This window comes from Mercenaria mercenaria, chromosome 6, assembly GCF_021730395.1.
Source record: "Mercenaria mercenaria strain notata chromosome 6, MADL_Memer_1, whole genome shotgun sequence".
NCBI classification, from domain to species: Eukaryota; Metazoa; Mollusca; class Bivalvia; order Venerida; family Veneridae; genus Mercenaria; species Mercenaria mercenaria.
In genome coordinates, this window is record NC_069366.1 from 38,959,797 (window position 1) to 38,987,512 (window position 27,716).

At 36.0% G+C, this 27,716-nt stretch overlaps 1 protein-coding gene and 1 long non-coding RNA gene across 2 annotated transcripts in view; one reads left to right on the forward strand and one right to left on the reverse strand.

The window, feature by feature from the left end:
• LOC123549113 (probable G-protein coupled receptor CG31760) overlaps nucleotides 1–27,716 on the forward strand; it is a 301,128-nt gene that overhangs the window by 235,720 nt on the left and 37,692 nt on the right. The window contains exons 5-12 of the mRNA XM_045336939.2: nucleotides 1,272–1,466; nucleotides 1,857–1,925; nucleotides 12,297–12,406; nucleotides 12,784–12,929; nucleotides 17,615–17,683; nucleotides 20,116–20,254; nucleotides 25,242–25,353; nucleotides 27,401–27,616. Coding sequence (XP_045192874.2) covers nucleotides 1,272–1,466; nucleotides 1,857–1,925; nucleotides 12,297–12,406; nucleotides 12,784–12,929; nucleotides 17,615–17,683; nucleotides 20,116–20,254; nucleotides 25,242–25,353; nucleotides 27,401–27,616 — 1,056 coding nt within the window. The remainder of the gene's footprint in view (nucleotides 1–1,271; nucleotides 1,467–1,856; nucleotides 1,926–12,296; nucleotides 12,407–12,783; nucleotides 12,930–17,614; nucleotides 17,684–20,115; nucleotides 20,255–25,241; nucleotides 25,354–27,400; nucleotides 27,617–27,716) is intronic.
• On the reverse strand, nucleotides 8,176–11,298 carry LOC128557692 (uncharacterized). The gene is made up of 3 exons (XR_008371322.1): nucleotides 10,911–11,298; nucleotides 9,293–9,434; nucleotides 8,176–8,368 (listed from the first exon to the last, which is right to left on the reverse strand). It is a non-coding gene; the product is annotated as an uncharacterized LOC128557692 (long non-coding RNA).

A 27,716-nucleotide genomic window follows, 5' to 3' on the forward strand; every position in this document is an offset into this window, starting at 1 on the left:
CAAAAAAAACATACCAAATATTCCAAACATAACATTTACATTCCCGAGTAAACTGTATCAGGAAAGTTCAATCATTTATTATATTAATATTACTGATTTGACGTTTAAATGTCTAAAATAAATTGTGGCATCTTTGCATGGCAACAAAGTAAAAGTTGATAAGTGTCTTGAGCATGTCGGACTGTTTGTGTCCTGAGCATGACAGCAAAGTGAAGGTCGAACTGTTTGTGTCCTGAGCATGACAGTAAAGGGAATGTCAAACTATTTGTGTCCTGTTTATGTCCTGAGCATGAGAGCAAAGGGAAGGTCGAACTGTTTGTGTCCTGAGCATGACAGCAAATGGAAGGCCAAACTGTTTGTATTCTGAGCATGGCAGCAAAGGGAAGGTCAAACTGTTTGTATTCTACGCATGAGAGCAAAGGGAAGGTCGAACTGTTTGTATTTTACGTATGACAGCAAAGGGAAGGTCGAACTGTTTGTATTCTACGCATGAGAGCAAAGGGAAGGTCGAACTGTTTGTGTCCTGAGCATGACAGCAAAGGGAAGGCCAAACTGTTTGTATTCTGAGCATGACAGCAAAGGGAAGGTCAAACTGTTTGTATTCTACGCATGACAGCAAAGGGAAGGCCAAACTGTTTGTATTCTACGCATGAGAGCAAAGGGAAGGTCGAACTGTTTGTGTCCTGAGCATGACAGCAAAGGGAAGGCCAAACTGTTTGTATTCTGAGCATGACAGCAAAGGGAAGGTCAAACTGTTTGTGTCATGAGCATGACTAACCTTATGGTCGACCAGTTTGTGTCTCAAGCATGACAACAAAATAAAGGCCGAATTGGTCGTGTCTCGAGTATGGCAGAAAAAGTAAAGGTCGAACTGTTTGTGTTCTGAGCATGAAAACAAAGTAAAGGGTCGAAAACGACGCCCCTCATTAATTGGAAGGATTTTTGTCTGATATTCAATTTATATTTTCTGTAAATATGGAGTTGTCATAAATGACTTAAGTAGTTTGTTGTTGAATGAACTCTGGGCGCTGTACCTCACTGAAACATATGCATCATTTAGCTAATTCGCATTCAATGCAGATATATATCCATAAAATATATTCGAATTATTGTATTGAAGACTTGTAGGCAGTGATAGGTATGTTTATTGTGTTCTCACCACAGCTTGGTCATGCAGTGTAAAATGTATGCTTTAAAAGTATATCTCAGATTTTAGAATGATACTTTTGGTCATTTATCTTAAAAAAATTGTTATTTCTTCATACTTTTAGGGTGAAAGTAATTTCTACGACAACCATTTTGAGTGTTTACCTTGTGCTGAGGGATGTGACACGTGTGAAGACTCCAGTGCATGCGTTATTACATTGAACTGGTTACAGCGGAGTGTAGTTCTTGCAGTTTCTGCCCTAATTATGTGCTGTATTCCAGCATTGATATGGTTCACCGTACAGTATAGAGATATCAAGGTATCTAAAATGTAAAATTGAGTTGATATCAATATACTAAAATTGTATAATATAGATGTTTTTCATTTTGTTTCATTGTGTTATATTGATATTGAAATGTTATATATTGCGAAGTGCAAATATTTTACCTGTGTCTTAATGTATTTGAGGGTTATATAGCTTGGAAAATGTACGGATGTTATTAAAAAGTTTAGTAAGTACTATATGTAGTCTGTATAGACAATGTTTATAGGCATGTTACTATTCTTCAGAAGAGTTGTCACTAGAGTGTTGAACTATCTCTATCAAATGCTGACTCGACTTGTCCTCTTATTGTATATATACTGAAAAATAATAACTCTTTCATTATTATATTTTTACTGTTGTCTGTTTTTAATTTTGTTATTACAGGTTCTAAAAGCAGCTAGTCCAGTTTTATTGCGGATAATTTTACTTGGGGCATTTCTACTTTATTGTCCGGTAAGTACGAGTATCTTATATGTTAACTGTGAGCATGGCAACCGTACACATTCTACTAACGTCACGTCTGTGTAATGACAGTATGGTAAAGACGACAGTATGGACGACAGTGTGGTAAAGACGACAGTGTGGTAAAGACGACAGTATGGTAAAGGCGACAGTATGGTAAAGACGACAGTTTCTTGCCTACCCAGCGGGGAAAGTATACATTTGTCCGAGCACGCGCCGGTGATAGATATTCCTGTCTTTCCTTAGGGAAAAACCTTGTCTAAAATAGCGTGCACTAAAGTGACATCACATAATACTGGCACCATTGTGACGTCATAAACTTTATAAATAATGTCAGGAAATACCCAAATCTTTTTGTCCCCACGATCTTTTTTGAAAGTGATAGGCAAGAAAAATGATCTAACATGTCTGCCTGTGTAAGACAGCTGTTTTCCCAACCCTCGGGACAGCATGGATAAAAAACCTCGCTAACGCTCGGTTTTCCATTCCACTCTGTCCCTCGGGTAGGGAAAACCCCGTCTTACACAGGCAGGCATGTAAGATCCTTATAGTGGTAAAGACGACAGTATGGTAAAGACGACAATGGTCTAATATGTTCTTACTTACGTACAAATAAACATACGTCCAGAACATACCATTGCAATTTCATGCTGCACGAGCTTCGAATATTTTATTTTTCTGGGTACATGTAAGATGGAGCAGCAAATTAAGAGGGCTTACATACATAATGATTATTGATTTATAATTTTCAAAATACTCTACTTTTTGTGTTTTCATTGTTTTTATCCTAGTCTTGTTTCATTTTGTTATGATTGCATGTATTGTCTGGTTGAAACTGAAATGTTTGCGTGTGAAAAGAAAGCTTAATGAAAATTATTGAGCCTTTACAGAATAGTTGTCTTTGATTATTTAATATAAAAGCCAGAAACAGAGTACGTACAGTTGTTTAAGACATTTTTCTACGTTTTATGTATGGCATTAATGTGTTATTGTTTTCTAAGTACAGTTACAAGCCTATCATCTTGTCATCACACTGGAGTTTTAAATATAAGTGTTTAGACCTGACAAGTGCATACACGGACACTCTTTAACTTGACATAGTTATTAGTTGAAGTACTGTATTTGAATGGAATTACGTTTCTTGTTCATTTCTCTTGAACAGGAAATTGCCAATTGCTGAGGATCAAACATAATTACAGTCTCCGTCTTGCATAGTGTTAACAACTAATCATGTTTCATGCAGTATTAATTTCAGAGCTCATTTATTTATAGCACATAGCTAGATCAATTAGGTCCTAACGGAATAGTTCATTAGTATTGAACTTTCTCAAAACATATGAAGAAGTAAGCCCATTGTTCAATATCATCATGCATATGTGTAGTAAAACCGTTGTTAATCAGAATTATTTGACACATAACCGAAGCGGCTTAAAGATGTTATGTATGTTATAATAGTAAAGGTATTAATTAGCAATACATTTTAGATACAAAAATTAGTATTTTTTTCCGATTGCTCAGAATGAAACTTGTCACTTTCAATATAGTTTAATACAAGTTGTCGTAACGATCTAGGGCACATGTATAAAAGTGTGCCAGGCAAGCACCAAGCGTCAAGTAGTGTTCTGTATAACACTATAGATTTCTTCCGTTTGTACAAGATTACTTTCTTTGCCTGTAAATTTAATTTCCGTTCCTTTTATAGAGTGTGTGATTCCTTCTTTCAATATCTGCTTCAAATCCGATATGATAAATCTGGTGCTAAAAGTGAAAAGTACGAAACTGCCGAATGGATAGGTTTATTTATTGGGAAATTATGATACGAGCTGCATACAAAGTGTTCTTAATGCGTAGAACCTGCGTAAGAATCTAACGAATATCACGTTAGGAGACCTAATAAGTAGAAGAACTTTGGAGAAAAAAGTCCACTTACTTGGAGAAAAAAGACTGTTCAGAGATTATTGAAAGAATTTCTATGCCATGACAGACTTGATTAAAATTTGATATTGCCAATTACAGTCATATTTCATGAAATTATTGTTTTTTTCACTTTTGTACAGGAAAGAAAGTTATACAATAATTACAAAACATGCATCATAAATAGCAATTTTTGTTAAAAGTTAAAAATTGTGTAGCCCGCAATTGTATAGGTGAACATTCATTCCGTAAGACTCTTATTAATACCTTTAAACCAGACTCAGTTAACAGCGCTCTTCGTCCGTCCTTTGAATCTTTTCTTGACTATATTCTATGAAGAAATACCTAAATCAGTCAGAATCAGCAGCACATTAAAATATTTTAAAACATCAGTGAGTCGTTTCTAGATTTTTTTGTTTTTAAGATAAATAATAAAATGATTGCATTTAATGTGATTGTCTTACAGACACCTTTCAGTAATTACTTGAAGTATCCCATGCATATCATTATCAACTTCGCGTGCTTACCTGGAGGCAAACCATTGTCTGCTAGCATGTTTCGATGTTCAGTACGGCTGCAAGATGATAATGTGATAATTGGCTAATAAAATGAGAATGAAAATACTTTCTGAACTGTAATAATACATGGCATCATTGATAATATATATTATGTATTGAAGGTCGCCACCAATCTGTGAGTCTATTTTCAGATACAATTCTATCATTCTGCTAGAATTAATGTACATAAATCAAATAATGACTGACCGTTTAATGTAATATCCAAGACTACTTATAGTTCCCAATGGGCAAAATCAGCGTAACATCTCATTATAAAGATATCATAATTTATACCTAATTTTTCAATTAGTACATAATACTATATTTCTTTGATTATTTTTCATTTTGATCCATATTACACAAACACTATTGCAGTCGATTAATAAGGTAAAAGATATCATATTTTGGACCGTAAACTGCTATTAAAATGCTACTTTTACACATCTAAACTAAGAGAGATAATTAGGAACTGACGAAAGTAGAATCTGAAGACATGCACAGAATATTATACTTCGTATTTGAACACTTATATAGTTTTTTGATAGAAAGACTTTTGTTCTGAATTCATAAAACAATTAAATAAACAACATTCCAATGTTGTGCTTTGAAATTCTTCATGAAGGTCGTGAGTTTGTCTTGCAACAAACTTTTTAGTCCTAAATTAGGTTTAATGTTTCTGATCTATATTGATTATCGAATTCATGTTAATTAACGGGGTATCAAAGTATCTCGATATTGATTTTAAAATATTTAAGTTTTTCAGTATGTCAAATTTTCAGAGGGATTCAAATAATCGCCTGCTTAATTCTAATTGTCATAGGAGTGTCATTATTTCATATACACCTACAAAAGTTTATCACAATAAAAATTTGATTTATAATCAAAATATAACATGTGTGGATGATGTTAACCCGTACTTCATACCATCAGGCTAAAGTCTAACTCCATACATGCTTTTTTGTTGTTGTTGTTTCTATGTCTGCTAAATTGTATAAGATTTGAATGAAATTCGACCACAGCGTTTAATTATTATTTCATTTTATTTCAACAACGATAACAAGCGGAAGTAAATTTATTTACACGTAATTGTTACTATTATGTAACCTTTAAATCAAAGGTCAAATAATTTGTAAATCCCAAATGATAGCAGTACTCTTGGAACCTACTGAAAGAAGAAATTCGAATTTATTTATTATATACTAATATTTCAACTTTGTTTTGTAGAAATTTATTATCCGTCAGTATTTTCAATATTGACCTGTACATTTCAAATCAGATTTTTGACGTCACTAATGACATCAAGTTAATGGATGATATATTACGTCGGTAATTTTCAAATTTACTCAGCAAAATGTGTAACATTTAATAAGTAAAATAAAATAATGATAAATTTGCATCGAGAACTTTGCGCTTTTTATTCGCTGATAAATATCGCGCAACTAATATCACGCAAAATCTCCATCGCAAAACTCGTGTATATGTCTCGATACAAAATTGATTAACTACTAATATACACTCTCAGAATAGTTTCAAATGTCGGGATAAGAGCCTATTCTATCCCTTGAAGAGTGCAACACTGGCCGCATAAATCATGAATTTCGCAGATGGCGTTACTTGCCACATAGCGACCAGCACCAAGTTGCATTATTTTTGTGTGACTTTTCATTTTTGCTACCTTATTGCAACTGAAATATCTCAATGAATTCACTTACAATTTTAAATGTTGTTATGCTTTATTTAACTGAACTAATCATACAAATATGTCAAAATGTCAGATGAAGATAAAAAAGAAAAACTGTTTGAAGTATCTTTGAAAAAGATACACGGCCGCATTGGTCAATGCACACTTTAAGCTACGAAACGTGCATGCACTCTGCACTTTTACATACGATCGGGTATAAAGCAAAACAGATTGTAGTTTTTAAATTAACACATATTTTACATCATAATTATATTAATCATAATCTAGGAAACTTTGACAAAAAATAAGACTAAAAAGGAGGGGCCGAAAAGCGGGAGGAACAGAAATATACTTTATAAATTGGCTCTGTACTATAAGGAGACAAACAATAATATGTAATTTAACAGTGATAGTCTTGTGCATTTAGATAGTATTTAGTCAGTTATAATCTTTATCAATAAGATCATGTATATTACAAAAGTTACTTTTTACAGAAGTGAGCAATGTCTCTTTATTGTGTTACTTTTATCCATGTATTCATAAAGTTTGTAGTAAAGGCTTCCTAATATCTTTGTAATACAAGTGTGGCATTGACCTTCAAAGCAAAGGCCTGAATCTTGCACGCTGCATTTTGTCTTTAAGTGGTGAATGTTTCTGTAAAAAAGGATCACTAAGTGTGGCTCCGTACATTTAGCTACGGTATCTGAATATTTCTCGCAACACATCGTTTTAATTGTTACCCGAATTTGTTTAAAAGGCAATGGTTGACCGGACAGCATGATAACATGTGGTCTCCCGATATTTACTTTTATAGCACTAATACCATACCGGAGTTTGCTGGTTTCCAGTTCTGTAAAATGTTACTTAAAGTAGCCTCATTCAGATGTTTTTTTATTTATGGCAAGACTTTCTGCGGCAGATTTGAGAAATGAGATAGCAGTCTGGTAGTCTTTTCTTACGTGTAATATGTCGTTGGAAATAACTAATTGACATAGTACAGCTTTGTTTGTTTGTCATTTTGTTACCGTTAAATACCATCTAGACATATTCTTACAAAATCTTTTGTCTGCATAATATTGATTCTAAGAGGTTTAAGCTCTTTTACATTAGCTTACTGTCATTAAATGTCACTATGGGTACATCCGTTAATTATTTTCCAGGTCCTTTGATCTAAGAATCTTATCTGATATAAACATGTCGATTCCTCCATTGCTTAGACCTATTGTCTATTCAATGTCATGATTAAGTCTTTTGAAGTAAATAAAATCCGTCTTTTGGAGTGCATTTAATTTTCAAATGCATGTTTCTGTTAGCTTTTCTGTCTTATAGAAGCAACACACGTTAAATATAAGTAGTGGAGGGCATGACTCTAGATAACTTTTTGCCTTCATCGTCTGTATAAAGCCACCATCTTGGATTGGGTGCAGTCAGTTTTCGGGATTGAGCATTATTTCTCATGTAATCGAAATGACGTCACATTAGTATATTTGTTCGCCATTTTAGACTGAGAAGAAAAGTTTGAAAAGTCATTAGTCGCAAAAGCTCAGGTATTAAAGGGGTATGTATATGTATTAATATGATATCCTTTTAGGCGAGAAAGGGGGTGTTACGAAATAAACCTTAAAAACTGCCACCCTGGTGAGAAGGAATCGGCGTTGCATTGCACGCACACAGGATTCTAATGAGAGAAATTGCCAGCCTTAATACCGTAAGTTTTATGACCGCGAGCTCGAACCTTCGAATGATGAGGTAAAATAGATTCGTTAATCTCTTCATAATACTCAAAAATATTTAATTGTAAAGCCGAAAGGTCTCTTAATTAATAAACATTTTCTAGGTCCATTTGACTTTAATTACCAGAAATTGCTCTTAAAATCATATTGAATAAAAGTGGCTGGAGCTGAAACTAGGTGTCGCTAGACCGGCTTAGTACAAGAATCTCACGGCTAACTTGTGCTAGGAATGTCAGCTAATGAATTAAAGCAAGGTTAAGGTGTCGGCCCAGTACAATTTCTCCTTCTTTGTTGTATAGTAAAACAAGCACATTTGGACATGGATTGTGAATTTCACAACAAAATTGCAAAAATTGCAGCATTGACAGCTCTGTATTTCTGAAGAGTAATACTATCCCAGTCAATATATCACAGAAAAACACCACCATCAACGATGAACTTTTTTGCTACACATCAAAGTATCTAGTCCATGTTTAAATTTCCCACTGACATCTGTCATGGCCACCAGTCTGGTGTAGTTTTTTAATCATTCCGCACAGAAATGTAATCCTGAAAAACACACATAAAACAACTGTTAAAGACATCAGAAATGACAAAAAATGTACACAGTATCAATAAATACATTTGGAATATAACATGTCAAAGTAGGGATAGCGTTAAATTGGGAACTTCAAAATTTCAAAGAACTACTTTCTAGGATACAACGACCCGGGAGTACTTCTATACCGGGGTGACACCTAAATCTTATCAAATTTTTAATTTAGCCAAATTTTTTCCCATAAAATCTTGTAACTTAGGGTTTTGCGAGAAAAGTTACACAAGACATTGTTATCGCAAAGAAAAGTTTGTACCGCAGAAACATTTCAAACATTAGACCTACTTTGCGGAGAAATTGGCTCGGAACCGGAATTTTGAAGAAAAAAGGCACATTACAAAATTTGCCTTCCTTCTGAAAATTTCAATCAGATTTTCATGAAATCAACTGTGATATCACTAGTTAATGCTTATAGTATGTTTTATGTAACTTTAAGCTTATTTATTTGAAAAATGATGTATCAAAATGAGTATTTACTTTAAAGATATGCAATTTTTAGTAAAAAATGCATAATTTACCCACTACAATTGCAGAAAAATGAAACTTTTAATGATTGAAAGACCAGAACCCACAAGCAAAGACCAATGTGATTATATTTATGACAATTACTGAAAGTAAAACAGATCAATACATCACAGCCTATCTTAAAATGAACTATTTCTTCAACTAAGCCTGGCAATGCCTGAAACGTCAAATGCAAAGCCGATCCGCGCCATCTTGGAAGCAGGCAAGTGCGGAAGGTCAAGAACTCCAACTGGAGCCAGACACAGCTCAGGGTACCCCTGAAACTGTCAAGCAGTTACTGGCAAGGCTACAGTTCTGACTAAAGACATTAGGACCAGAGGGAAATGCACCGGTGGAACATGTAAATCGCTTACCGAAAACTAGCCGTCATTCTGCGGTGTTACACTGGGAATCACAGCTTCTGCCCGCTCGACTTAATAGGATGGTCTGGTTTTATGGGTAGCTGCTGACTGGTTGTACGATTCTAAATTCCTACTGACATATGGAATTCATCGCCTGCAAATGACAAAAGAAAGATTGTGAACCGGTGTCGGCCTTTCTTGAGAAACAACCGAGTGTGTGTGTATAGTTCTAAGTGTGATCAGGAACACCTATAGAAAAAAGTGACATAATATTCACAGATTGGTACCATCTATCATTTCTTTATCATTCTGATATCAACTGGTTCATGAGCTTTACAGGAAGTCTGTCATTAAAACACTGCAACTGAATAATTTTCTACATATATATGTAAGCTGAAATAGTGAAAAGAATATTAAAATAAGTATTACCAGACAACCTCTTTCAGCACAGACAACAAAGTATCTGAAATGCACATTTAAAAGAATTGAAACACATAAATGCTACGAAAAAACAACATACAGAAAAACATGAATAAAAGTCCCAACAGGAAAAGTCCTATCTAAAGAATAAAGTAGAATGAATCGAGCAAAACTGAAATACAAATACCGTCAAGTTGTGTTTCCAGTCGGTACCAGGACAAATACATATTAAGGTAACTGCACGAGGCCGACCCAGGAAATCAGCCCCGTTAAATATTTTCTTAGTAACACAGACCTGCATTGTAAACCTGAAAAGCAAATCAGAATAGAAGCATCCCATTCAAGGCAGAATGTATCTGACGACGGCCTGACGCGGGCTGAAGCTGAAAGCTCGGAATATGTTCTAAACTGAAAAAACAAATGAATAAATAAAATAATACACAAACAACAACAACAACTATTTTATCACACTGAAGCAACCTCCATGTAATATCCTGTGTAATACAACCAATGTCCTGTCAGTGTAAAGAAAACTTGTTATACATTAATAATGCCGACAAATGCACTCGGCACACCGGTAAGCAATGTCCTTCAATGCCAAAATGCCGGTAGCACATCGGATTTGACTGAAATGAGAAAAATAATTATTTCGTGTAATATTAGTTATGCGTCTCATACGCAAGGGAACGAACATTCACGCAATTTCTTTATATCATATATGAGACGCCTGCTGACTGGCTTTAACATCAGTGTAATAACACCGTGACCGGTTCGAGATCCAGGCCCGACAAGCAATCAGTCTCTCCGAGTCCTGTTACGAAACCGACTATAGCCTCATTTATAAACCCATCCGGTCCAAAATGTACAGCTTCCACACATACGACACCGTTCATCCACGGTCTATTGCGGCACTATGTAACATGTTTACATATATATACTTATAAATTCTTCGGAAAAGAGACGCTATGCGAAATAGAATTTTTTTAAAAAAAAATTTAAGAAATTTAAATTTATATTTTTTTCTTAAAATTATAGTGAAAAACTATGTGTCTTCTTTTTATATAGCATTTTTAAAGCTTCCTGCTTGTTCAGTGTCTTTGCACTATAGTAGAAGACTGACAAATCAAGAGGAGACAACTATTACTCAAATTTCAAAGAAAATTCAACTACTGAATTTTTAAAATTTGAATAAAATTAACATTTCACAAACCTTAGAAATATCCTTTTAGCCACTGATTTGTACTGTTATCAGCTACTAGTGTGTGAAGTTTCATGACTGTAAACACTATGGTTGCTGAGATATTCCACTTTCTGAATTTGCCATATAGGTGTCGGCCCAGTACAATTTCTCCTTCTTTGCTGTATAGTAAAACAAGCACATTTGGACATGGATTGTGAATTTCACAACAAAATTGCAGCATTGACAGCTCTGTATTTCCGAAGGGTAATACTATCCCAGTCAATATATCACATAAAAACAGCACCATCAACGATAAACTTTTTTGCTACACATCAAAGTATCTAGTCCATGTTTAAATTTCCCACTGACATCTGTCATGGCCACCAGTCTGGTGTAGTTTTTTGATCATTCCGCACAGAAATGTAATCCTGAAAAACACACATAAAACAACTGTTAAAGACATCAGAAATGACAAAAAATGTACACAGTATCAATAAATACATTTGGAATATAACATGTCAAAGTAGGGATAGCGTTAAATTGGGAACTTCAAAATTTCAAAGAACTACTTTCTAGGATACAACGACCCGGGAGTACTTCTATACCGGGGTGACACCTTAACTAAGACCATAATACCTCTGTAGTACCGTATCCGGGTGTATGTGTTTAGGTGAAACTTGAAAGACTTGTTAGTTGGCAGCGCACTGCTCTTGTTTATTTTGTTGAGAGAGAGAGACGGCTGTATATCTTACTTGAATAATGGATAATGAGTATGTATTAATATTGTTATGTATTTTGAATTAATGTTATTTGTACTAAAGATGAAATAGATAAAAGTAAAGCATTGATTATATGCGTAGAAAAAGGAAATACCCTGTTTTAAAAGACTTTCCATATGAAAGTCAGCTCTGTAAAGTAAAGGATTTCATATTAATACATTTCTTTACATATCTCATTAATACCGAAGTATTGACTTCTCAAACAATTCCTCCCTATGAAATGTCATCCTTCCTCCTTCGTTTAATATGGCGAACAAACGTTCTGACGTTATGTCATTTCGTTCATTTTGGTTTCAGTGTGAACGAAAATTGACTGCACCAGATCCAGTATGGCAGCTTTTTATAGCCATAGAAGGAAAAGGTGATTTAGAATCATGCCATTCACAGGAACGTTCTGTATATGCACCACAAAAACGTTGAAAGTCTTCCGGGCTGGACTCTTACACTTCTTACTTCGTTCGCCTCAATCCTACTTGCAGAGTTTGCAATATTTATTTCCAAATTTATTTTTATAGTACAGTACATACAGAAACTGTTTTTATCTGTCCTGCTGTATACAGAGTGCAGTCGACTCAATATTACTCGTGTCATTAATCATAATATGTTTGTTTTTAATTTACCACTATTTGTATTACAGCTGATAGTAAGTTATTTCGAAGCCAGTGTACTGACGTGTTGTTTACGGTTTTGGTTTAGAGAAATTGGTTTCTCTATTTCTTACGGGGCCTTACTGTTAAAAACATGGAGGTAAGTACGATTTCTAATTATATAACTTCTGTAAAAGATGTGAATTACTTTGCTAATGAACGGTTGAAGATAATGACGCCATTCTGGTGACTGATACTGATGTCTTCTAGAGCAAGTACTGCCAGAGCGACTTTTGAACCATCGACAGCAGCTTAAAAGAACAAATCCTTTCTGCTACCATTTACTGTAACTGTGATATTGAGTGGAGTATTCACTGTTAGATATCAGCCATAATATATATTGAAAACAAAAAGTTTAGTCAGTAAAATGCACGAGAAGTCCAACAGGGTACAAACCATTATGAATAAATGATAAAATCTGTAAAACTTGTTTACAAACTTTGTTTCGTTTAAATGTTGTTTTTCATTATTTTGCAGAATATCAGTAGTTTTCCGAGTAAGATCTGCACAACGGATCAAAATATCCGATACAGACCTTATAAAAAGACTTGTCATAATAGCGCTAATATTTGCTGCATACTCGGCTGCTAGGACAGTAGCTGGGACGCCTAGAGTAGTACAAGGTATACCATATAAAGTCACTTGTATATAAAATATGTCATTAGTAAAAAATTGTAAGAAAAACGAAAAAAAAACATGTGTTGTGTAAATAAAAACAAATGTGTTGTGTTAAGGCCCAGTCCATTCTGCAACAATCGTATACCTTTTCCTAGAAATAGATAAACGTTACCTTTTACTATTTTAAGTGAAGTGTTCTTTAACATAAAAATGTCAAAAGATGGTAAAACAAAGAGAAAGAAAGACACTCATGCGAACAGAGCCCTTCACAGATCAAGCAATGTCAGTAGTTCGTTATTTATCAAATATCGGACCGGTTCCTGTCAGCCTTCATTTTCTCATTTCACACCAGTTTGCATACATATTTTTTAGATAAATCCAGCGGTCATGTATTTCGTTTGTTTCTCATATGATCTTTTGAGAAAATGTGGGCAAACTGGAACTGTTTTTCAGCAACGTAGATATGATATTGCTACCCCAGTCCTTAGCTGAATTTTGCCGTATGTACCAATTTTCCTGTTACGCAGTGTTTGGAATTGGTTGGTATCTTGTATGCTCCTTCCTCCCCATCCCTCTCGCAGGAGAGGGTATCTTGTATGCTCCTTCCTCCCCCAGCACCTCTCGAAGGTGAGGGTATCTTGTATGCTCCTTCCTCCCCCACCCCATCTCGCAGGAGAGGGTATCTTGTGTGCTCCTTCCTCCCACACTCTCTCGCAGGAGAGAGTATCTTGTATGCTACTTCCTCCCCCACCCCTCTCGCAGAAAAGGGTATCTTGTATGCTCCTTCCTCTCCACCCTTCTCGCAGGAGAGGATATCTTGAATGCTCCTTCCTCCCCACCCCTCTCAGGAGAGGGTATCTTGTATGCTCCTTCCTCCCCCACCCCTTCTCGCAGGAGAGGGTATCTTGTATGCTCCTTCCTCCCCACCCCTCTCGTAGGAGAGCGTATCTTGTATGCTCCTTCTTCCCCCACCCCTCTCGTAGGAGAGGCTATCTTGTATGGTCTTTCTTCCCCACCCCTCTCGTAGGAGAGTGTATCTTGTATGCTCCTTCCTCCCCTACCCCTCTCGTAGGAGAGTGTATCCACCTTCCTCCCCCATCCCTCTCGCGGGAGAGGGTATCTTGTATGCTCCTTCTTCCCCCACCTCTTTCGTAGGAGAGGGTATCTTGTATGCTCCTTCATCCCCCACCCCTTCTCGCAGGAGAGGGTATCTTGTATGCTTCTTCTTCCCCCAGCCCTTCTCGCAGGAGAGGGTATCTTGTATGCTCCTTCCTCCCCCCAACCTTCTCGCAGGAGAGGGTATCTTGTATGCTCCTTCCTCCCCTACCCCTTCTCGCAGGAGAGGGCATCTTGTATGCTCCTTCCTCCCCCACCCCACTCACAGGAGAGGGTATCTTGTATGCTCCTTCCTCCCCCACCCCCTCCCGTAGGAGAGGGTATCTTGTATGCTCCTTCCTCCCCCACCCCCTCTCGTAGGAGAGGGTATCTTGTATGCTCCTTCCTCCCCCACCCCTCCTCGCAGGAGAGGGTATCTTGTATGCTCCTTCCTCCCCAACCCCACTCACAGGAGAGGGTATCTTGTATGCTCCTTCTTCCCCCACCATTCTCGTAGGAGAGGGTTTCTTGTATGCTCCTTCCTCCTCCAACTCTACTCGCAGGAGAGGGAATCTTGTATGATCCTTCCTCCCCCACCCCTCTCGCAGGAGATGGTATCTTGTATGCTCCTTCCTCCCCCACCCTTCTCGCAGGAGAGGGTATCTTGTATGCTCCTTCCTCCCACCCCTCACGTAGGAGAGTGTATCTTGTTGGCTCCTTCCTCCCCCGCCCCTCTCGTAGGAGAGGCTATCTTGTATGCTCTTTCTTCCCCCACCCCTCTCGTAGGAGAGTGTATCTTGTATGCTCCTTCCTCCCCCACCCCTCTCGTAGGAGAGAGTATCTTGTCTGCTCCTTCCTCCCCCACCCCTTCTCGCAGGAGAGGGTATCTTGTATACTCCTTCCTCCCCCAACCCCTCTCGCAGGAGAGGGTATCTTGTCTGCTCCTTCCTCCCCCACCCCTCTCGCAGGAGAGGCTATCTTGTATGCTCCTTCCTCCCCCCCCCCGTCTCGCAGGAGAGGCTATCTTGTATGCTCCTTCCTCCCCCACCCTTTCTCGCAGGAGAGGCTATCTTGTATGCTCCTTCCTCCCCCACCCCTTCTCGCAGGAGAGGCTATCTTGTATGCTCCTTCGTCCCCCGCCCCTTCTCGCAGGAGAGGCTATTTTGTATGCTCCTTCCTCCTCCATCCCCTCTCGTAGGAGAGGGTATCTTGTATGCTCCTTCCTCCCCACCCCTCTCGCAGGAGAGGGTATCTTGTATGCTGCTTCCTCCCCTACCCCCCTCGCAGGAGAGGGTATCTTGTATGCTCCTTCCTCCCCCACCCCTCTCGCAGGTATGCTCCTTCCTCCCTCACCCCCTCCCGTAGGAGAGGGTATCTTGTATGCTCCTTCCTCCCCCACCCCTCTCGTAGGAGAGGCTATCTTGTATGCTCCTTCCTCCCCCACCCCTCCTCGCAGGAGAGGGTATCTTGTATGCTCCTTCCTTCCCCATCCCCTCTCGCAGGAGAGGGTATTTTGTATGCTCCTTCCTCCCCAGCCCCTTCTCGCAGGAGAGGGTATTTTGTATGCTCCTTCCTCCTCAATCCCCTCTCGTAGGAGAGGGTATCTTGTATGCTCCTTCCTCCCCCACCCCTCTCGCAGGAGAGGGTATCTTGTATGCTCCTTCCTCACCCACCCCTCTCATAGGAGAGGCTATCTTGTATGCTCCTTCCTCCCCCACCCCTCTCGCAGGAGAGGGTATCTTGTATGCTCCTTCCTCCCCCACCCCTCTCGCAGGAGAGGGTATATATTCTTTTGCTCGTTTTCCCTCTATCTGTATGTCTGCCTGTCTATAGATCCGTTTTAGATCTTTTGATTTTTGGTCAATACATAGATCATTCTTGGACGTTATATTTTGAGGGTCTGAAACTCAAAGGTCCGTGTCACAATAACTTTGAAACTGAAGCGGTTTCCGCTCAGTAACTATAGAACGCTGAAACCTATATAGAATTCTTGCTTGTAGTCAGTTGACATTCAGTGTTTTGAGGGACAGTAGATTTAAAGGTCAATATCACAACGACTTTGAGACTGAAAAAGGTTTCCCCCAAAGAAGTAATGAATAAAGGATATTTGTTTGTTTCAGTATAAGATTGAAATATCTTTTGCGAGCGAACACCAGATGCAGTATCTTCACGAGTAGCATAGCCACGAGTGAAAATGTAACATATGGTGTTTATGATTGAAAGATATTTTGGTCTTCACTTTCTTTTTTCTTTTCAAGTTTTACTAAATTTACCCATTTTAATGTTTCTTACCAGTGAAAGTATATTTGATATTTTTCACTATGTAAATACCATATACATTTCACTCTAATCTTTGATAATGCACTGAAAAATATGTAATAAATAGTCGTCAAACTTTGTAGGATGATTGCTTGTGGTCTGTAAATTATCCTATTGTTGTTAAAGGTCAAGGTCACATTGACCTTGAGACTGAACACTGTTTTCACTCAAAAACAAACAGCTTTGGCATATACATTTTAAACGTTAAACATTATAGGATGATTGTCTCTGATCAATAAATGACCTCTATTGTTTTGGAGTCAATAGATCAAAGATCAAGTTAGCAGAGACATCGAGACTGAAAATTGTTTCCCCTCAATAACTTAAGAACCCTTTGGCCTACCACTTCCAGTTTACATAGAATGATTTCTGTGGTCAACAGATGACCCCTAATAACTTTTGTGTCTGTAGTTTAAAGGTCAAGTTCATTTGTACCCATTTGACCCGACAGACCATTATTGGGGAACATGTGTTTTACAAACAGCCCATGCTTTTTTTGAACAGGCGAGGTTAGGAAGTGTTGCAGGCTTATACTGTTATCATTCTATTTTAGTATTGTAGGATGTATTGGTCATTCTTGTATTATGACCAAGTTGAAGGCCGAGCACGAATATGTATTGTCACTATTCTTTCGTTAAATAGAAATAAATTATTCAACGTTTTTCATTTCCCCTAACATCATCGTCCTAGAGCTCCGGTTGGTGATAAATGACGCAAATTGTTCAAAATAATTTCGTGATATTAAATTGGGTTATGTTACTGTTGTTCTTTATTCATTTTAGGTCAAAATTAACTGAAGTTTCATTTACTAACAACTTCACTGATATATAAGATATTGTCCTTTTCAATCGACCTGGCGGGGCGGAGTTTCGCGACGGTCCACCGCATTATTGTGCAGAATATGTAGTATATTCGGCAACCTGATTTCTTATTCAGTGGTCATCCACTTTACATTGTAACCAATGTAGCGTTGAATTTTAGTCGTTGGTTACGGAATTAAAAAAAATATTTTGCTCAACCGATTTTGCTCGTTTTCTTGTGTGATTACCATTGTTTGCATAAGTCAGAGATTAACTCCGCCCCGCCAGGTCGAATAAAACGCACCATAGCTGGACAGTTTTCAAACACTTAATATGTTGACAATGCGGTCCTGGTATATTCGTTATTAAAATCGTTCATTAATTTTTAATACATGCTTGCATTTGTACTAATAAAGCCCAATTTCTGAAATGACAGCTTCAATTATATCTTAGTTTAAATAATATTTTTATCACAGGAAAACATGTGAGTGGTCTAAAAGCCTTCCAGTGTTCTTCAGACTGGTGGGACCACTCTGCGGCTATTGGTAGGTACAATTTGCATATGCTAGTTTTTTCATTTATGCACAATTTTGTTCTCATAGTGCATATTCTCATATCAGTACAACAGCTATTTACACAATACGCTGATTTGCTCTCCTGTTGTTTTTTCTCTTCTTTTTTGTTATTTAGTGGCATTACATCTGTCAGCAGCTACTGAGTGATTTGCTTAATTTGGAACTTACTGTTTTTCTCCATGGAAACATTTCCTTTACGCTTTACGATGTTGTTTGAATGTATAATCACGACTCGTTTTTTTAAATCTGAGATACGGAATATATTATAAAAAAATACTTCCTTAGGAAAAGTGTGAAACTATGTTTCTTAAGGTTTCCTTTTTCTGTTGAAAATGTTTGCCTACCAACATCAGTTTTAATATCTGTAATCAGAAAATGTGCATGCTTTTAAAAAATAATGCTTTTTGTGCGTCTTGACGGGTATAAACCACATTGTTTTTTTTTTTGTTTTTTTTGTAAATCCATAGATTCTTGGATGATTTGCAGGAAGTCCAAATATAGTAAATATTCGTCCAAACGCACACAAAATATCATTCAGTCGTTATACTGACATTCTTACAGTAGTTTCCTACAAAATAAGATATTTGCTTTCCACGCGTGTCAGAAATTTCAAAATAAATGTATTCATATCGATCTTTTCAACATTTAAATAGAAGAACTAAAAAGACCCGCCCAAGTTAAATTGTAATTCGGCTTCTGATAAAATTACAAATCCTGATTTTAATTTCAAATATTCTTAAAATATAGAAAAAAGTCGTTTAGCCGTCTCGATCCAGGAAAAAGAATTAGCTATAATTTAATACTCTTTTTTGAAACCTTGGAGTAAAATTTGGAAATATGTTTTCAAACGATGCCAATTTCCATATGCTTTAAACGCTTGGAACCTCGCGGAAAGGGACACCCTTGATAATATTGCACCAATATTGTTTATATAAAAATAAACGCTTTTATCTTTCTATACGAAACATATAGTGAATGTAAATAAACACGTTCATAACCAGTCTTTTATATGGAATCATATTGTAAACATAGCAGCGTCGAATAAAAGCAAAACAGTCACACGAAAAATATATATTTGTAAATGTCATTGATATTATAAATACTGAATACAGATACAGCGGACTGAAAATAAAGAAATGACGTCATGTCATTTACGCACTGCTCAATGATTTATTTTGGCGTATGCCTTTTTCAACATAGATTGATAAATGTTATAGTACTGGTACTGATGATAAACCCGGACAGATGATAAAGTCGAACACCTTGGAAATATTCGATTGCAATCGGTTATTTATAAAATTGAACACACCATCTAATAGTTTCCACTTACAACACCAACTGGTGAAAACAAAAACAAAATTGGTAAATATTCTGTATAAATAAATGACTTACATAAATTTGTATAAAAAAAAATGTATCCAAAGTTACTGGGGAAGAGGGTGTTTTTGCACATGCTCACTGTCGAAACACGAAGGCCTGACATTTGTTAACTTTTCATTACTTGATCAGGAATGACTGTTGCAGCTTTTTGTGGAAAGTTTCAATATAATAATACCAAGAAAATTTTGTAAATGACAAAGGGTTCGAATTTATCATCAGTCAACGTTCATAAAGTCCCCTTTGTGCATACCCCTTTCAGGCCCTCTCTTCGTGTAGTTTGCTTACTAAATATAAATTTGAATTAGGTAAAGTTTTCAGCAAAGGTTAAGCTTTATTTTGATACCGACCATTGATTTCAATTTGCAGAAATAAAAAAGTTACAGGTAAAAAACCTCATTTTCTGTTCGGGTTTATCATCAGTACCAGTATATAACATATGTTGAGTTTAAGATGTAACGCTTGAAAATTTCTATTATTCTGCCTCGAAAAAGTAGACTGAAAAAATTGATAATGTAAGAAATAAAGTTTAAATAAATATTCAAAGCAAATCTAATCTTCCAGATATTTTACGTTGCCATTGCAATATTCGTAATTCTTGTGTTAGGCAATTGTTTTAAAAATCTTCCACTGCCTTTGATGATTTAAGAAGACCTAGCACAAGAATAACGTTACCTTTCTCTATTCATTTGTTTTATTATTACGAATTAATATTTAAAAACGTTTAACATGAGCATGTTCGACATGAAGCCACATTGATGAGAAATCACTTAAGACAGTAAGGTTTCGAAATAATGTTGTTTTATTCTTACGTGCTTGAGATCATGGTTGATATCTTTGTCTCACTTACAACATACATATCATTAAGCATTCCAAATAACATATTATATGCAATTTATTCATCGCAAAATAGGATGATCTGTATTATATCAAACACAGTAGTCAAACGAATGAGTTTTCTGACAGTTTATCGTAAGAAACATAATAAATCTGTCTAAAACCGTATTGTTTCTATTCTATTTCAGCCGAACTGTTATTTTTACTCTGGGGTATACGTTTGTGTATAGTAGTTAGAAAGGCACCATCCGAATTCAATGAAAGCCGTTTCATCAGCTGGGCCATTTATAACGAAACTCTTTTGTCGTTATTCCTCAATGTTTCCATGTAAGTAGAACAAAACATGTGCTGTTAATTGAATACACTGGACGTATATTTGCTCTCCATAGAAATGCATTTCTATTGTCATACATGATTCATCTCAAGATAAGTCAATAAACACATTGTGTATGGACCAAACTGTCAGCTTATTATTGCGAGAGCTTAATTAAGCAAAATAAAAAAAATATTACGTGGTATGCTTTCCTTTATAATTTAACTTCAGTTATAGCAAAAACGATCGTTTTCTGTTTTCATCACAACTGGACTGGTCAAATGTTTGTAGTTATGCACCAAATAGAGACCCTATTTTTTGCAAATCTTAGGTATGAAATTGAAAAGCTTTACATTCAAGTGTCAACAGTGGAACAGTCCGATACCCATCGAATAGACATGCTAATACATCTTATAATAGTCTGCAAATATTTAAACGCTGACCAGGACTTGGTCCAATGACCTGTCCCGTATGAACACTACTACAGGTACTATAGCAAGGCAGGGAAGTGCACCCTTATTCTCCACCCGACTACATTACGTCAGCTGGAACCATTTTGTGACAGTAACATGGATCTTTGATTTATTGAATTATTTACGCTAAAGGCAGTTTTCGTGTAAACAATAAGTTTTAATCTAGTTTTTCGATGAAAACGTCTCTTACGCGTTTTTACTTTCTAACTGATAGACCCATTGTAATATCATTTGTCCAGAAGGAATCGCTTATATTTGCTATTTTAGCACAGGCGGACGTGGATGACAGCGAGCTTTGTCCAAATTTCAACAACGATTTTACGAATTTCGATGGGATTTCAATGGCTAGTAAATTACAGTTACAAATTAAATACCTCTCCGCATACATATGTTCATTAGGCCTGAAAAAATCTTTGTTTCCGGTAAAAGGCTAAAAAAAATTAGTGTAGGTAGGTCGAAAAAAAAAATTTTTTGGAATTTTTTTTTATTAAGGGAGACTTTTCGGAAATTATTTTTGTGTCCAAAAATAAATACAATCAAGGGGGTTATGCCTTTAGAGCATCAATAAATTGATTTCTAACATCACTGGCCATGTTTAAAGCATAAAAAGTGCAGGTTTTTTTGTCAAAAAATTGAAAAAAAATATTCTCCAAGGCCATAAAAACATTTAGGGTCGGGCCAAAAATTTAGGGTAGGTCGGGATACCGGAAACAAACAATTTTTTTACGCCTTAGCGTTTGCTGTCAAAATATTTTATGACTAAGGTCTACTGCTATTCATTCAGTCTATTCTTTACCGGTGCATGTTTAAATAACGTTCCTTTACCAAAATCAAAGTCCGCCGAAAGCTGTCAACACGGTCTATACAGAATAGAACAGAACATATAATTTATTTTGACTTGTACAACGTAAATCATCAAACATACAATAATTTCAATTTTTAACAATATATAGGTCTAATGCGATATTTGGTACAGCAGTATTTCAAACTATTTGAGGATGAACAGTATAATGAAGCAATAAAGAAAACATACAACATGATAATGTGATATTACAATACATTATTCAAAATCGAAGTTCTGATATTCGTGGCATTTTTACAATACATTGCTAACTTGAACAGTGTATTCCTATTGTTACTTTGTATCAGTTCTAAAAACTTGAACATACTTGGTCTTGTATAGTAATATTTTTTGATATATTGTTTTCTTACATCTGTGTAACAAGGACATACAATGATAAAACGAAACTCATCTTCTATATCCCTTTCATTACAACATTGACAATAACGTTCATTTCTTTGTAATCTATTTCTGGCGTATCGTCCAGTATGTATTCTAAGGCTGTGTGCAGAAGTTCTAAGTCTAGTTATATACAATCTCAAATTGTTTGGTAATAGATCCAAGTAATTTTCATAAGTAAGATTGAATTTAAAATTATTGTACAACTCTAGCACAGCACTAGTTTCTTTAGATACCTGCCAACCTTGAATAAAACAGTCAATATCACGTTGCCTAAATATATGCATAAAATTTTTACACTCAGTTACATAAGGGTTATTCCAAATATGTACAAAACCATAATCACATAAAAGATTCTTAAATTTTAAAATCCAATTATTTAATCCTTTATTACAATCACTTAATGTTTTTTGATACACATAGCGTAGAATAATATTATCAGCGTTTAATATTTTAAACCAATATTTAACAATACGTAAATAACGTGATATATAAAGTGGATATCTTCCTAACTCTCCATAAACACCTGTAGAACTGGTTGTTAATCTTACATTTAAAATCGTTTTACAAAACTTTAAATGTATCCTTTCAATTTCTTTTGACTTTGTAAATTCCCATATTTCGGAACAATAAGATAAAATTGAACCAACAAAAGGATCAAAAAGCTGACATAATAGTTTTGGCTTAAGACTGTATTTCCTACAGTTAACTATTAAAACATTTAATGCCTTAAGCGCTTTACCTGTGATATATTCTTGAATAAGTGCAAAATTTCCAGTGTAGTTAAATACAGTCCCTAAATAATTGAAATTATCTACTACCTCAATATTTTTACCGTTCTGTTCTGTTCTGTTCTATGAGTGTCATGGAGCTAACATAACAAACGTTTATGACAAATATTTTAAACAAAAGTTGTTTATAACAAAATCGGTTAAGGACACGTCACGGTTGAGATATTTTGAAGTACCGTTATGCATAATAGGTATTTAAACTTTGTTACCAATACATGTGCTCATTAGATACATCCTCAATATATATGCGAAACGTTTTGAATGGCCCTAATTAGTGTCAGGTGACTGAAACAGTAGGAATTAGGTCATGAGTCATATTCCATTTGTCAAATTTTGTCATTAGTTTTCACGATCTGTCGAACTTATTTTTATCTCTCCATTCTTCATATGCATTGCTTTTGTGGGTATGTTGGTAGAACATTATAGTATGTAACAAAACAATAAGTTTCATTGCAATAGTTGTGCTAGAAAATGTTTTTAAGCTCATTGAAATCGACGTTAAACCCAACAAAATAAATAAATAAATAATAAATTATAATTATGGTGTTCACAAGCCAGCGAGGATAATATAGAATAGTTTTACCTGACAAACATGATAACACACGATATTCTAGACGCTGATGCTTTATTAATATATCGTATAAACAGATCAGGCATGCGTGTGTTATTTGTTTTAACATGCCGAAATATGATGACTGTCAAAAGCTTCGCTTTTACTTTACCATAGCAACAGGTCAGTTGCTCCTAAAAGACAGAAAGTATGAAATAGTTTTCTGCCTTTGAAATGTAATAATCACATTGAATAATTCAATAGTTTTAGTTTAATTTTAGACACTCAAATGGTATAACCGACTCGTATGGTTGAGATACATTACAAACATGGTTCTGCTATATATTATTTCGATTCTTGTATGTCCTATATACAGACAAGAAGTAGATGAAATAGGGACAGACAAGTAGATGAAATAGGGACAGACAAGTATATGAAATAGTTCATAGGGACAGACAAGTAGATGAAATAGGGACAGACAAGTAGATGAAATAGGGAAGCAGAATTTAATGGCGCATATATGCCACCAAGCGATGTGACGTCAACGCTTAACCGTGTTTGTACAGTGTTGAAATTCGGGAAGTAACACGTCCCTCGGAATAAGGTATATTGATACTGTATGTGGGAGTTAAGTGTAACACGGTTCTGTTACTTCATTTCGATTCTGAAATGTATTTTATATAGAAAAGTAGATTAAATGTGGTCTAAGCACTCTTTCCAGGCGCCTGCATGACGCCAAATAATATGTCGACGTGACGTCAATGTTGCCGTGTTTTAATGAAATGTGTATAGATTTTTCATATTAGATTATTAGTTATTGGGTTTGTTTGTGATCCTCCACAGAAATGTGTGAGGTCAGTATGATAAATAATTAGTCACCTTTTTATATTTCCGTGGAGTGTCACTAACGGAGCCAATTATTGATTTGTTTTGTCAACTTCTTATTTTTAACCTAAATCGACCTGTAGATCCATAGAAATAAAGGGGATCACCATGTGACCACCTTTTAACCAATGAAAATAGTAGAATATTGTGGGATGTAAAACAAAATCATTTATGTAACTGCTTATTTCAAATACTATTTTGTTTCGGCTCGCCTCGGCGGAACGATATTACGATAGAAATTTTATATGAAAATCTACGATAAAGTCCGGAAATCTCGGTTGTGGAGAAAAGACACTCGATGAAAAGGTTCCCGCCAAGGAATAAATTCTTTGTATTGGACCAGCAGCTGTGCTTAATTGTAATATGAAGACACTCTCTCAATAATAAAGTCTCTTTGCTGGACCAGCTACTCTGCCTAACTGTGACCTCTTTGTCTCTCTGTCTCTCGTTCCGGTGTGGCTCAAACTACGGAGCTCTCGATCCGGAGGCGGACGCTCTACCACTAAGCTATCATGACACACGATTCCACTTTCAATGAAGTAATTTTGTTTAATGATATTTAGCGTCCGCCTCCAGTGTGGAAGGTCAGGTGATATCTAGCGTCCACCTCCGGTGCGGAAGGTCACGGATTCGATCCCCGGTCGCGTACCAAGGATGTGATAAATGGTACCAGGAGCTCCCTTAATATGCTCAGCATTATGCGGATAGAGCAGGCTCTTCTCTCAAACTCGTTATCTCGCATGAATGAGATGCGGAGACTGTTGTCTAAGTTGGTAGAACTTGTTTCAGGATTCACTTTAAATTAATTAGTGTAAAAATTAATTTTGTATCTGATATATTATTTTCGTGCTGATTATACATGTAAATCTGACTATTCTAGTAAAATCAAGCAAATCCTCGTATCATAAAATTATATTTGAACGAACTTTCTAAAAGTTTAAAACATCTTAAAGTAACTATTGTGACGAAATTAATTCGACAACGGGTCGCATACTAGCTTTTTTACAAAGCTAAGCTTGTCCTCATTACAACCTATTACACAATTCTTATCTGTATTTTCAGGATATTTTTACAGGATCCATTTCCAGCGAATCCAGATTTGTTGTACCTTGTCATTTTCATTCATTCGAATTTAACAACCACCGTAACGTTAGCTTTCCTGTTTGGTAGTAAAGTAAGTAGGCTAAATTTGTGATATTTTGCTAAAGATCTGTATAAGCCCCTGTGCAGTGGCCGTCGGAAGTTTTGTGTCTCAACAAGTTAAATGACAATTTCCAGTAGAAGTACAATTTAACATGGATCTATTAAGAACACTGATACGAAGTAGTATAACTGTTCGAGTCATTCAATGAAATTACAAGCAAACGGCTCATTTCAAAATGTTTACGTAGCGTTGTGTATATCAGCTGTCAAAAGGATTACCATAAAGAAAACTTTGCCTTTTGCCTCATACATCTGAACTGTCCGTATATGTGATCGTCAGTGATAGGGTCGTTTAATATCTGATGTTTATTAAATGCAAATATCTAAACAGAGATGAAGCTGACATATTCTTTTGATTTATTTCTAAACAGATCAAAAACTAGCATGTTAGTTTGTTTTGTACGAAGACTTCTGCACGTACTGCACCGGGGTTACCGTTTGTGGTTATAGCGATACTTAATGTGTTATTTTGTATTTCATGTGTGTTCGTGTTGCAGAAGCTCATTAATCATTAGGGACTTATTCGAACATGTATAAGTAGTTGTAAACTGTTGTTAAAAGTCTTTTTAATTGAGCCGTATTTCCTTCAAATGTTACTGCAATGCAACTCATGATTCATAGGAGAAATGTATAAGAATTATTTTGATTCAGTTTATTGACAGGGTTTTATCAAAAGAAGGCACTGTAGGCTTTACGATAAAAGTGTATTGAATTTTCAAATAATTCACTTTGATGATATTCATAGACAATTTCAGAAAAAAGTTAAATTTTAAATTGGAATTTCGGCGGTTGTCATTAATCCTGATATATACACATATTAAGTATTGTATTTTATGCCCGTTCATGTAAGAAACACATTATTTATCACAGAACAAATTTCGCCCGTATTCGTTTGGCATATATAAACTAAGTAATGTGCCAGTAAATTATGTATTGTCTTTAGATAATTTGATAATTATAGAACTAAAAGAACATAGCAAAACTGATCGTTTTAAAGCAAAAAGAAAAGTAAGATTTATTAACAGTATACACTTTTATTTGAAAACTGCATCGAGTTAGTGACATTAAATGAAGCATGTGATCTTTACGAGCATGCGATGGGGCTTTCGTTTCTGGTAAATTAAACATGTTTTTATGCCCCCGGCATCTACTGATGCGGGAGGCATATAGTGATCGTCCTGTCCGTCCGTCTGTCCGTCCGTTCGTTCGTCCGTCCGTACGTACGAGGTTAACCAAACGGGACCGTTTCGTCTAGCATCAATACCGCTTGCAAGAATGAATTGATACTAATACAGATGTAACCTGTGACCATTCCTCATCTTCAAACATCACCTGATCTCAGTTTGACCTTGACCTTGACTCATTTTGGACTTAGGAGGTTGCTTTTTATGGGCCATCTCTTGGTTAACCAAATGGGACCGTTTCGTCTAGCATCAATACCGCTTACAAGAATGAATTGATACAAATACAGATGTAACCTGTGACCATTCCTCATCTTCAAACATCACTTGACCTCAGTTTGACCTTGACCTTGACTCATTTTGGACTTAGGTTGCTTTATATGGGCCATCTCTTGGTTACCCAAATGGGACCGTTTCGTCTAGCATCAATACCGCTTACAAGAATGAATTGATACTAATACAGATGTAACCTGTGACCATTCCTCATCTTCAAACATCACCTGACCTCAGTTTGACCTTGACCTCGTTTTGGACTTAGGTTGCTTTGTATCGACAAGGATGCCTTCGGGGGCATCAAGCGTTTATTGAATGCAGCTCCTTGTTTTTTGTTGTTGTTTTTTTTGCTCGAAAGATAATTTCGACCAGATATTATTTTGAAATATCTACAAATACCTACTAGATCTCAGAATATATATTAATGCTGATTTACTAATTGCGTATTTGATTTAAATATTTTATAAAGCACCCAACATAAACGATATCTTATGAGCCAGAATATATCGAGCATTGTTTTCAATTTTGTGTGATGATTATCTAAAACTTGCTATTATTTTACAGGCATATCTTGTATATAAATATCGTGGTAAAAATAACGAGGTTCAACATACAACAATGATGTCGAAGGGCGGCGGCTCACGACACATGTATGGAAATAAACAAGCCGCGATGAATACTGATACACTCACTTCCAATGCAAACTCTTTTGTTGACAAATATGTAGAAAAATCAGCAAATGACGGAGAGTCAGAGAGTCTTCTCGAAAAAGATATACAGGTTTGTAATTAAAGTATGAACGTACGTTCAGTTGTAAAACGTAACAGATGTTCTTACACATATTATGTTACATAATATAGCAGAATGTGTCAACAGTATG